This window comes from Rhincodon typus, chromosome 1 (genome assembly GCF_021869965.1).
Source record: "Rhincodon typus isolate 14 chromosome 1, sRhiTyp1.1, whole genome shotgun sequence".
NCBI classification, from domain to species: domain Eukaryota; kingdom Metazoa; phylum Chordata; class Chondrichthyes; order Orectolobiformes; family Rhincodontidae; genus Rhincodon; species Rhincodon typus.
In genome coordinates this window covers 125,735,052-125,747,174 of record NC_063332.1, presented here as the reverse complement: position 1 = coordinate 125,747,174, position 12,123 = coordinate 125,735,052, and the positions used below count along the sequence as shown (strand labels likewise).

The window sequence follows — 12,123 nt, the reverse complement described above, 5'->3', positions numbered from 1 at the left end:
TACGTCCTTTAATCTCTATAGCCCTCAATCCTATCACAGATGGTCTGTTTTGTTTCTTCTTTCTTCTACAAACTTAAAAACCCATTATATTCTATCCTTCCTCAGTTGCAGTGAAAGGTCATCTTGAATCTTAAGTGTGTTTCTCTCCACAGAAGCTGCCAGATCTACTGAGTATTTCTGGCATTCTTTGTTTTTATTTCATATGCCCAGATTGGCAGTAGTTTGCTTTTGTCAAAAATATATCAGATCAATAAGGAAAGCACCGAATTCCTTACAGCGTGTCTAAAAAAAAAGAGTCAAAATGCAGAAGACACTTGTACAAGTTATATAAAGTCTTTAAGGAGCAGTCTGATGGAAGGGAATAGAACTAAGCAAAAGCTTCAGGAAAGGACAAGGATAAAAGTGCCTTTAAACAGCAAATTATTATCTCAATTACATAATCTCTCTTTCTAGCCACCCTGCCATTCTTTTGATTTGCCTTTAAGTGCCTAACCATAGTGAAAATGCCATGTGGGATCAGATTCACATGTAAATCAGTCCAGATAGGGCAGGCAAGTCCTTATCCTCAAAGGTCTCAGTGAGTCTATTGGTTTTACTCTGCTAGCCCACAAAGTATTTTTTTTTGGCTTGAGTTGCAAGTTCAGTTCATAACCATGAGGCATTCAAAACCTACTTAAACTCTAGCTCATTAAAGATTCTTTCTTCTGTCATCCTCACTTACCCAATCGATAGACTACACTGATGTCAGTCTGCGTCATCTGCTTGAGCATCTCCAAGGAATCTTCTTCAATAAACTTATCCTGTTCCGTAAAATAGTATTTTTCTTCTTCATCAATGAACAGCAGATCATTTGCCCTGTGGACAACCAAATGTTCTGCTAAGTGTGATATTCTGTAACCAGCCTAAAAGGAAGATTAAGAGATTACTGCTGGCTCTCACAGTGAGGACTCCCCTGGCCTCAGCTCATCAGCTTCCAGTAATGCCAGAACTGGAACTGCACACTGGCATAGTGGTATTAATTCCAAGGCCACCTGTCTGTCTTGGCACACTACAGCTCACAGCACAGTGTGTAAGCATGCATTGTGAATTATAAAACTATTAAATATTATTTGAAATCCGTTACATAGATTGCATTGACAGCCATCAGCAGATGTCAGCAGTTTATTTGAGTAGAATGTTGTTATTTACCCACTTCTAACAGCGTACTTGGCAGCAAACAATGGGACAGAATTCTGAAACGTGTGTATAAAGAGGAAACTGCATTAACTTTGACTCTTAACTGTTAGAATTACAAGACAAATACAAAGCTGTGTGTATAATCACATACTTTAAAATAGCAACACGAAGTGTTAAAGGGTAGATGTATGCCTGCAGCTTCCCTGCAATGGTGTGGATGTAGTTGAGCATTATGTGTATTACAATCTGTGGTCCTGTATTACTACATTATTAAATAAGAACAGGGGAAGAGTAGTAAGCCAGTCAGTCCATTGAACCTGCCCAGCTGTTCAATACTGACCAAACACTTCAATGCATTTAACCCACACTATTCCTACAGTCCATTACACCACTGGAAAATAAAAATCTATTAATCTCCAACATAAACATACTCAAAAGGCAGAGCTTGGCACAGACCTCTGTGGTAGATAATCCCAGAAGGTTCAAAACCCTCTGAATAAAAAAAAAAATTCTCATCTTGGACCCAAGTGACATCCCCCTTATTTTTAAATTGTGCCGTGTGGTTCAAGACTCCCTAACCAGGGAAACATCTTACCTGCATCTATCCCTTTAAGCATCTTGTAAGCTTTCAAGAGATTACCTCTCATTCTTCCAAACTCAAGAGAATACAATCCTGGTTTACCTAATCTCTCTTCACCAGATGGTCCTGCCCAGGTCTTTGTTGCATTCACTCTATGGCAGTACTATTTTGCGTTAGATAAAGGGATCAAAAATACACAGTAATCTAGATGCCATCTAACTAAACTGCCATACAATCAAAATTAGAATTAATATTACAGGATTTAAATCTCAAGCAAAAGGTCACAATTTTTTGCAGTTTTGAGATATTCTAAAGTAGGGTGAAACTAATTTAAGTCACCTCATTTTTATTGAGCAACGTCTTCTGTCAGACAACCATGTCATTTCCTTGCTGGTAACTGAGGACATTCATGATGCAAACATAATCCACCTTTGCTGAAGAGATGTTTTAAATGGAACTGACAGAAGCAATTCTGATTCTCCAAGAATAAATTTAAAAATATTGTTATTAAAAATAACTGTTTCGGATTATATTGACCTAGATTTCATAACTGGAAAGAAAGCTGCCAGCAAAGATCCAATAACTGATGTGACCCGGTTATCCCCTCTCTTGATGGGCAATTTAAATCCGGTGTCAAGTCAAGGGGCCGTCTCAGCATACAGCAGGTAAGATATTAGTAGACAGACTGACAATCAATATGAAATATCTACACCAGCAACAAGAATGCTAACTACAAAGTTGAAAGCACTTAAAGCACTATGTGTCAGTTCCCCTCCAAGCCACTCACTATCCTGACTTGAAATATATCACTATTCCTTCACCATCACTGGGTTAAAATCCTGGAATTCCCCTTCTCACTAACAACCTTGTGGGTGCGCCTTCACCAAATGGACTGGAGCAGTTTGAAAAAGGCAGCTCACCACCACCTTTTCAAGGGCAACTAGAAATGGGCTGGCCCAGCCCACCGTTCATGAATGAGAAAAATAATTAGAGCATGTCAAGCTTACATAGGATCTTCCCATTATTAATGGTGGGCTAGGAACATATTGTAGAAAAAAAAAGTGACCAAGAATGTGTGCAGCTGCAAGATATTTCATACTTTATCAGATAGATATTAAGAGACTGGCCTATGATCCAAGTTACTAATTTTTACCTTGTGAAGAGTTCAAACAAAATCAATTGTTTAGGTTTGAAAATAAAACCACACTGTCAGGAGGTGAAGTATGTAAAATTAATTTACTAATTGTGACTCTGAGATAAACCTATCTACATGAATATATGAGAATTATAGAGAAGAAAGCAACAATGACAATGACAACAATTCATAGCAGGAGCAGAAAACTTGCCAATTCTGATGAAAGGTCACCCAGCCTAAAATGTGCTCTTCTTTCAGTCTCTACAAGTAACCAGCAGTTCTGCTTTTAATTCCAATTTCTAGCATTCCAGTATTTTTTGTTAGGATAAAGATTTCTGTCCATTAGTTAATTAGCATTGACACCCCTTATGTCGAGTACAAAGCAACTGCAAAAAAATTTAGTTACATATAGAAAATAAAAGTGACGATGCTGGTAAAATGTACCTGGCAAACTGCCCATTAAATTTTTCTTCCTGAATTCCCTTTTGAAGGCATGTGTCACTGCAGCATAAATTTAAATGTATGTTTCCTTTGTATCCAATCGTTTCAGGATAAGAAGAAGATATTTTCACTGGTAAATTCATTTCAGTACAGTGCCTCAATTTGAACTCCACCTGAGCCTATTGGAGAAACTCAAGATGTTTGACAACTTTAACTGACAATACTATTCAATAATTTAAAATGGACACAACAAAAAATTCCTCTCTCCCACAAACGGGAGTTTGGTTTGTTTAGCCTCTCCTCAGACCACAGAGCTTCACGTTAGAATCCTGGCTGTTCCTTATGAATCTCATCTAACAGCTTCAGGTAGTTCGGAGAGTAGGGCAATCAGAATCACACAAAAATTGGTTTAAATCTGTAGTGTGCAGTGTTAGTAATGAACTTGTTCAAAAATTTCTCCCTCCCTTTACTTGTATACTGGTTGGTTATTCTCAACTGCTTTTTGTCTGATATCTAATTCTCAAAACTTCATCAAATCATGTTGCAAATAATCAGAATTGTTTACTTTCACTTCATCTTTGAAGCTGTTCTTTTTAACCTCATGTATCATTTTGAAAGGAATGCCCAGCCTCCACTTCGTTATTTAAGAGATTGTTCTTCATTTATAAGATGGACAATAAGAGCAGCTGAACTGTAGGATGGATGTAACTTCATTCTGTGACCAGTGTTCACAACTTACCTTTTAAAGCAAGCTACTTACAGTGGCATGAAGTCTTCTGGCTTCATATGATTTATTTTCACAAATCCAATTCTTCTATTTGCTTCATTTCTCCCCAGAAACCACTGCAGACATGTACTGAGGAAGCCAACGATCTCAATTCTGTCACCAATCTGAAAGCTCAGTTCTTCAGGCCCAACACCTTCATACTCAACCTCTGCCACACACGATCCCTGTCCTGGCCAAATAGTTAAAACATATTCACTCACTTTGAGACACTGCCAGCTATATTTAATGCAGCTTTTCTTCAACCATTAGTTTTAAAACTAATGCCCCTTGAGACAAATTATTTTTCACTGTTTGTATCTCTTCCATAATTGATTCATATCAATGAACTGCTGTAAAACGTTAACATCTTACCAAGTGGATGAGGAAATTCTGCTGCCACGTTATTCAGTGTACCAATGCCTTCACTGTGCCTTTTGAAAAACCACCTTAAAAGCAGAGAAGATTCCAGCATGAATAGATTATACAGCTAATATAACGATTAAAATTAGCTAGTTGAGTCTGTATACTCTTCTCAGCTGGCAAAAATATGTTTACATTTATGAAAATCATGAAGGTAAATATACCTTTATTTTCATTTTCCAGAGATTTCCACCTTTCTCTTAATTGATACTACTTTCTGCCCATAGCAATGTATGGGAGAAAAATCATGGGCTGGCAATTGCTTGGTTGTATATGTTCTACATTAAGGCCACACAGAGGAGAAGACATGACTCGGAGGTGAGCTCGCAGATGATGGTTTTGCTCCCGTTGCCCTTCGTCTTTCCAGGTAGTCAAGGTTATGGTTTTGAAGGTACAGGCAAAACAGCCAAGGGGAGATGCTGCAGTGCATCCCATAGATCATATATTCTACTGTCATTGTGCACTGGCAGTTGAGGAAGTGAGTTTTGAAAGTGATGAACAGGCTGATCAAGTGGGCTGTTTTGTTCTGGATGATGTCACATTTCTTAAATGCTGTTGTAGCTTCATTAACCATACAATGGAAGAAAATACCATTACACTTCTGATTTGTGCCTTGCAAATGGTGGACAGGCTTGGAGGAGACAATAACTTTGTGATAATGTCACTTGGCTAGAAATCCAGAGGTCCAAGCTGACCATCTGGGGACATGGCTTCAAACCCTACCATGGTAGTTCTATTAATAAATCTGGAATAAAAAACTAGTCTCAGTAATGTTGACTATAATAACTATAATCAGTTTTTGTTATCTAGTTACGCATTTACTAATGCACTTTTGGAAAGGAAATATGGTAACCTTATTCATTCTAGCCTACACGAACTCCAAGCCCACAATGTGTTTACTTCTTGTCTTCCTAGCCAGGTCATGCAGGCAATTAGGGGTAAGCAACAAGTACTCATACCACATAAAAGAATAATAAAGACCAAGTATAAAAGGAGGAGAATTACTTACTGTAAAATTCCCAGCTTCTCCCTAAAATTCACTACCTTAAAGCAATAGGATCAGAGAAATTCTGGCACCTACTGATGAAAAGGGACAAGAAGCTCCATGTGAGATTTGGGAACAGAAATCTTCTTTCCACTGATCAGAGACTTTCCTGACAATTCAGAACCACTCTTTGCTTTATCAACAACAACAAGGTTATTCCCTCTGGGCTGCTGGTCATTTTCTTCATTTTTCTGAAGACTGAATGGATACTTCACAAAAAACATTCCTAAGGAAAAGAAAAGAATAAATGTGAGCCACCAAACCTTCAGTGCCTTCTACTTCTGACCCTACCAAAGTGTCTGGGATCAAGGAGATGTCATTCCATTTTAATATTGCACCCATGTGATATGACAGACCAATATCCCAACCCGGATGACTGCACTGAGACATTTAGAAATGGCCTGCAAGGGTATTCAGTGGCCCCCTTTGGATGTTCAAGTTATGGATGAGAAAACACCAAATACCTAAAATGGCAGTCCACCAGCCCAAAGGGGTCAAATCCTATCCTGATAATCCTAATGACCTTGTTTGAGGTGACACTTCAGACTTTCAGGCCCTTGACTTGGAATAAGGAATGCATAGCTGAACAGTGACAGGAATAAATCATTAGTTCCAGTGCTACTTGATGCTTCTAACTTAATAATTAGTTTGGGCTCATGTCAGTGCTAGAGATTGAAGCAATTTCCATTTCAGACATCCAATATTTAGTACCTGTAGTAAACACTCTGACATAGCATAATTAAATGAACCACAACATGTTTTTATATCAAGCAACTTCAAAATAGTGAAGTGTCCAATGGTGCTTCTTCACTGGTGCCATATCAAACAAAATGTGACACCAAGCTCCAATAGGAGGTTCTTGGACAAGTGTCGAAAATCTTGGTCAAAGAAGTGGATTTTAAAGTGGCATCTTAAAAAAATAAAAAGGGAAAAGAGCTGGGGAGGTTTAGAAAGGACATTTTAGAGCTTAATGCCTCAAGTCACTGCAGAGATGTTCTGGAGTGAAGGTGTCTGATCACTAACTACCTGTCACAAAGGAAGATAGTTGTGTTTGTTGGAGTTCAGTCATCTCAACAGGAGTTCCTCAGGGTAGTGTCCTAGGCTCAACCATCTTTAGCTGCTTCAAATGACCTTCTGTCCAACACAAAGTCAGAACTGGGGATGTTCATTAAAAATTGTAATATGTTCAGTACCATCCACGACGACTCAGATACTGAAGCAGTCCATGTTCAAAATATAGCAAGACCTGGATAATATTCAGCCTTGAGCTGAAACGTGGCAAGTAAGTTTTTTTTTTAAAACCATACAAATGCCAGGTAATGAATACCTCCAATAAGACACAAATCTTCCTTGACAATCAATGTCATTACTGAATCCCTGACTACCAACATCCTTGTTGTTACCATTGACCAGAAACTGAACTGGACTACCCACATAAATAATGTGGTTACAAGAGAAGGTCAGTAGTTAGGAATCTTGCAGCAATTAAACTCACTTCCTGACACCCTTAAGCATATCTATTATCTACAAGGCACAAGTTAGGAATGTGATGGAATACTCCCGACTTGCCTGGATGAGTGCAGCTTCAACAAACATATAAAGACAGGTGGGTGCAGACAGGCCAAGTACACTGGGGAGGGAGTTTGGTGGTAGATACAGATTGCAGGGGACAGAGGTGAAAAGTATGCCTCAGTGTTGTCAGGCTTTGACTCTGTTAGAATAGCACTCCAGCCCTTATTCCAAACACCTCATGACACTCCATATCCCTTCATGCCATCTCATAATCTCCAAACAACCCACATGTCTGCTCATGACCAACCCTCATCAGCATGCTGGGCTATACACTACAGACTGTATAGAAGCAATAAACACTACTAGCAATAATTAACAGTAGATGTAAAACCAAATATTCCTGAAGAGAGAAAAAAAACCAAACAATTACTCATTCAAAACTTCCAATTGCGTTAAAACAAAACATCTTTCTAACACAGGGCAATAAAAGTGTCAAATCGTTCAGACCCTTTCAAGAGCTGAAACCTCTCAACGTTACACAAATAAACTGAAATTGATAGTACAGATCAGACAAACAGTTGTCAATCATGCACTTGAACACTGAAACTGAGTGTAAATAAACTGAGGAATTAATACACAAAAGTGGGTGAATGGATATGGAAGTGAGATAACCTAGTGCGTGTGTTTCAAAAGGATTCCCTTATGCAGACCATGGCTCACTGAAACACTGGAGGTGCTGAGAACCAGTTTCTAAAATGCTGACCATTCTCCATGCAAGTTATGGAAGTGGCCATGGCTATGGCCATGCCCATCCCCAGAATGAAGCCAACTAGGTCTGGAGTGCCAGGTGTAGACCCAGAACCTGAACAAGCCATGCCCTTAAAAAAGGGCCTGGTGAAAAATCTGAAAACCTAGTACTGGGTTTGGAAAAACAGGGCTGGACTCCCATTTTTAAAAAACAGCTCCTAACTCAGCAAAAGTCCCGGCTAACATCATTCCCATTGTCTCTCTCTTTCTTTAAAATGGTCCTTAAAAGCTAAACTTTTGAACAAGCTCTTAGTCACATGTGACTTGATGTTAGTTGTTTCATAGTGGTCCTGTGTTGTGTTTTAGTGGGGACAATGGTGCTGTGTAAATGCAAGTTGATACTGAAGTTTTGGGAGAGACGTTCTTAGTTGAAATGCAATTCAAATAACAGATCCTCACCTTCCTGCAAAAGAAGCCCTTTGCACATCACTTTGAGAGACTCGTCACTTATCTGCACCTCAATCCTGACATCCTCCTCATCGAGACAATTCAGCCAAAAGCCTTGATCTAATAGTGCATTTTCCATGCAGTGACTAATCAAGCCTAAAAACAGCAACAGGAATAGTAATGGAAAGCAAGGCAGTGATCATCTAGACATCTACCAATCATTACTTTCTGTTCAGTAGTCCCAAAAGATCTCCACAACACAGATTTAAAAATACAGTTTACACTGTTAATGTATTTAGGTTAAAGTACAAATCTTCAAAGACATTTTTTTCCAGACCATTGTACAATGAATGTGGGTACTTTAAAATCAAAGATGAACTATAAGGAAAATCACCTGCACCTGTTATATTAAGACTTACAAACATACAAAATCAGGAGCAGGAAGAGACCATTCAGCCCCCCAAGCACACACTGCCATTTCGTAAGATTATGGTTACCCTGATTGGTAAAATCCACATTCCCTCTTATTCTCAATAGGTCATCACCCCTGGCTTTGTCCAGTGGCTCAGTGGTTAGCACTGTTGCCTCACAGCGCCAGGGACCCAGGTTCAATTCCACTCTTGGGCGACTGTGTGGAGTTTGCACATTCTCTGTCTGTGGGGGTTCCTTTTGGGTACTCCAGTTTCCTCCCACAGTCTAAAGATGTGCAGGCTAGGTGGATTGGCCTTGCTAAATTGTCCGTCGTGTTCAGGGATGTGTAGATTAGGTGGGTTATAGGAGAATGGGTCTGGGTGGGATGCTCCGAGGCTTGGTGTGGACTTGTTGGACAGAAGGGCCTGTTTCCACCCTGTAGGGATGCTATGATCTTAAGAATCTACCTGCCTCCTCTTAAACCTATTCAAGGCCTCCGCTTCCACCTTTTCCCAAGTGAGGTCCAAAGACTCAAACCTTGGATGAAAAAAAAAATGCTTCATCTGTTTTAAATGGGTAGCCCCTGATTTTTAAACAGTGGCCCACTAACTCTACAGCCACCTATAAAACGAGACATCCTCCCCACATGTACCTTGTCATGACCTCTCAAGATCTTGTATGTTTCAATCAAGTCACTTCTTACTTTTCTAAAATCCAGAGGATACAAGTCAAGCATGGTGAACTTTTCCCCTTGAGGCAACTCCCACCCAATTCCAGGTATTAGTCTGGAAAATCTTCTCTGAACTGTCTCCAATGCACTTACTTCCTTAAATCATGTGACAAATATTGCACTTCATACTCCAGTTATTGTCTCACCAGTGCCCTGTATAACAGGAACATAAACTCCCTACATTTGCATTCAATTCTCCTCACAATAACAGACCATTCTGTTAACTTTCCCATTACTTGTTCTTGAATACTAACCTTCAATAATCCATGCAAGACACCTAGATAGCTTCTGCATCTTGGAGCTCTGCAAGCTCACACCATTTAGATAATGCTTTTCTTTACACTGTTACTGCCAAAATGGACAATTTCTTATTTTCCCACATTATACTCCATATGCCACATCTTTTCCCACACTCTTTAATTATTGATTTCATTGTGCCCTGTTCACAACTTACCTTCCTACCTACCTTGGTGTGATCAGCAAATTTGGCAACCATAATTTCCATCCCTTCACCCAAGTCAGTTTACTGTTGTTTACAATTTATATAAATATCTCAGCACTGACCCCTGTGCCACACCACTTATTACATCCTGCCAACCTGAAAAAAAAGACCTACTTATGCATACTCTGGCTAGCTAACAGGAAGCAATCATCTATCCATGCCAATATGCTACACCATGAGTTTTTGTTTTTCCACAATAACCTTTAGAAAAGGTAAACTACATCAGAAGATCAAATGCTACTACCTAGTGAGTAGTATGTTGAAAATTTCCAAATTTCTTCAAATGTTTTAAAAGTAATCACAATCAAGTCTTGGTCACTGTGTATGGACAGTAGCCTGGCTGAAAGTTCCTAAAAAAACAGAAGAAAAATACATAATTAAATAATTACAAATAAATGTGGCATACCAGAATGATAAACTTGCTCTGGAAGAGGGCAACATTCTTAAACTCATCCATTTTTTTCTTCAAAAAGGAAACTTTGAAAAGCAACATAACGAGCAATTGTTATGCAAACATGTCCCATGGAAGGAGGGGCCAATTAATTCAGTTGGATGATTAAAAACAGCAAACACCAGAGAAACTTAGCATTTATGGCAGCATCTGTGGGGAGAGATAGAGTTCATGTCTCAAGTGTGATAGGATTCTCCTTCAGAAATCTGAGCGAAGTACTTGCCATTAGGCAGAATACACATGAATTAATTAACTTCTGATACAAGTTAGGAACATGTTATAAAAAGGGGAAACATGCAAGCTGATAAAGTTTGTGTTTTGGCATCACTGGGAAATTGTGCCTAAAATAGACTCTTTAAATCATGCCTCATTTTCCACAAAACTTTATCTGCATAATTATAAATGTAAAATGTTTCCATTGTCATGACTGCCGGTCAGAACCTCAAAAGTAATACGGGTGTTTTTATCTTGCAATTCCAAAATGTAATTGTTAAAAAAGAGGACTGATACAATAAAATGGCTGTGAACGTAAATTAAGTGCTTGTCTGGAGAGACAGAGACCCACAGAATGTCAGTCTGAAAGATGCAAAGAAAACTTCGAACAGCCATCCTTCAAAGGAGAGGAAAGAGGGGAGTCTAAACGGGCTGGATTGTTATCTTTGTGGACACAATACATCATGAGAGGCAGATGATGCTTTGCTCAATCGAATGCTGTCCTCTGCAGATTATGTCCTAAATTCCAGACACATCTTGTATCTTTCAAAAGGAAAAACACACAAGAACAAAGGTCAAAAAAACAGTTTTAACTCTACTGGAGTGTGCCATGGGCCTGAATGTTCCCATGTTTATGTTAGTGGGATTGAGGTTCTCATGTGTATTGGCCTGGGTTTAGGTGTTACCATGGTGTAAAGATCAAAAGTCAAAGAATAATCCACTAGTCACCTCTGTGTTGCAGGTGAAGGAGAGTCTCACCGAGTGCTGGAAATCAGCTGGCTAGCAAAATGTGTGCACATGCACCCTATGGTCTCACTTTAAAAATAGAATCATAGAATTTCTGCAGTGCAGAAAGAGACCATTTGGCCCATCAAGTCTGCACTGACCAGCTGAACAACTTCCCACCCAGATCCTATCCCTGTAACCCCACATTTACCCTGGCTCATCCACCTGGCCTACACATCTCTGGATGCTACAGGCAATTTAACATGGCCAGTCCACTTAACCTGCACATCTCTGGACTGTAGGAGGAAACTGGAGCACCTGGAGGAAACCCACACAAACAGAGGAAGAACGCGCAAACTGCATGCAGACAGTCACCCAAGGGTGGAATCGAGCCCAGGTCCCTGGAAGCAACAGTGCTAACCACTGGGCCACCATATCACTCTTGTTCACTGTTCCTCATCACTCATCCTAGAAAAATATATCAATTTATATTCATCTGCATTAAACAGCATCCACCAGGAGTCTTCCCAATGTGCCAGTGAAGTCTATTATCATCATCTTTATTGCTTATTATATTTCTGAATTGTACATCTGTGAATTTTCAAATTCTTCCATATATACCCAAATCAAGGCCATACATATATATCTCAGATACTCAAGTGGGTGGTGGTTCCAACATCAAACCCAGGTAATATCATTGCACTGTCTCTCAGTCTGAAAAAACAACTGTTCATCACTAATGAGAGACAACAAGGTGCAGGGCTGGATGAACACAGCAGGCCAAGCAGCATCATAGGAGCAGAGAGGCTCTCTGCTCCTAT

At 39.4% G+C, this 12,123-nt stretch overlaps 1 protein-coding gene across 6 annotated transcripts in view; it reads right to left on the bottom strand.

Moving 5' to 3' along the window:
• Positions 1 to 12,123, bottom strand: part of LOC109912968 (SH3 domain and tetratricopeptide repeat-containing protein 1) — an 84,383-nt gene that overhangs the window by 39,227 nt on the left and 33,033 nt on the right. For 5 of the 6 annotated variants that reach the window (XM_048599761.1, XM_048599797.1, XM_048599776.1 and 2 more), the window contains exons 5-10: positions 10,157 to 10,262; positions 8,282 to 8,425; positions 5,600 to 5,789; positions 4,471 to 4,544; positions 4,093 to 4,288; positions 722 to 855 (exon numbers count right to left, since the gene is read on the bottom strand). In XM_048599761.1, the coding sequence (XP_048455718.1) occupies positions 722 to 855; positions 4,093 to 4,288; positions 4,471 to 4,544; positions 5,600 to 5,789; positions 8,282 to 8,425; positions 10,157 to 10,262 (844 nt within the window). The remainder of the gene's footprint in view (positions 1 to 721; positions 856 to 4,092; positions 4,289 to 4,470; positions 4,545 to 5,599; positions 5,790 to 8,281; positions 8,426 to 10,156; positions 10,263 to 12,123) is intronic. The other variant, XM_048599782.1, reaches the window with a different exon arrangement.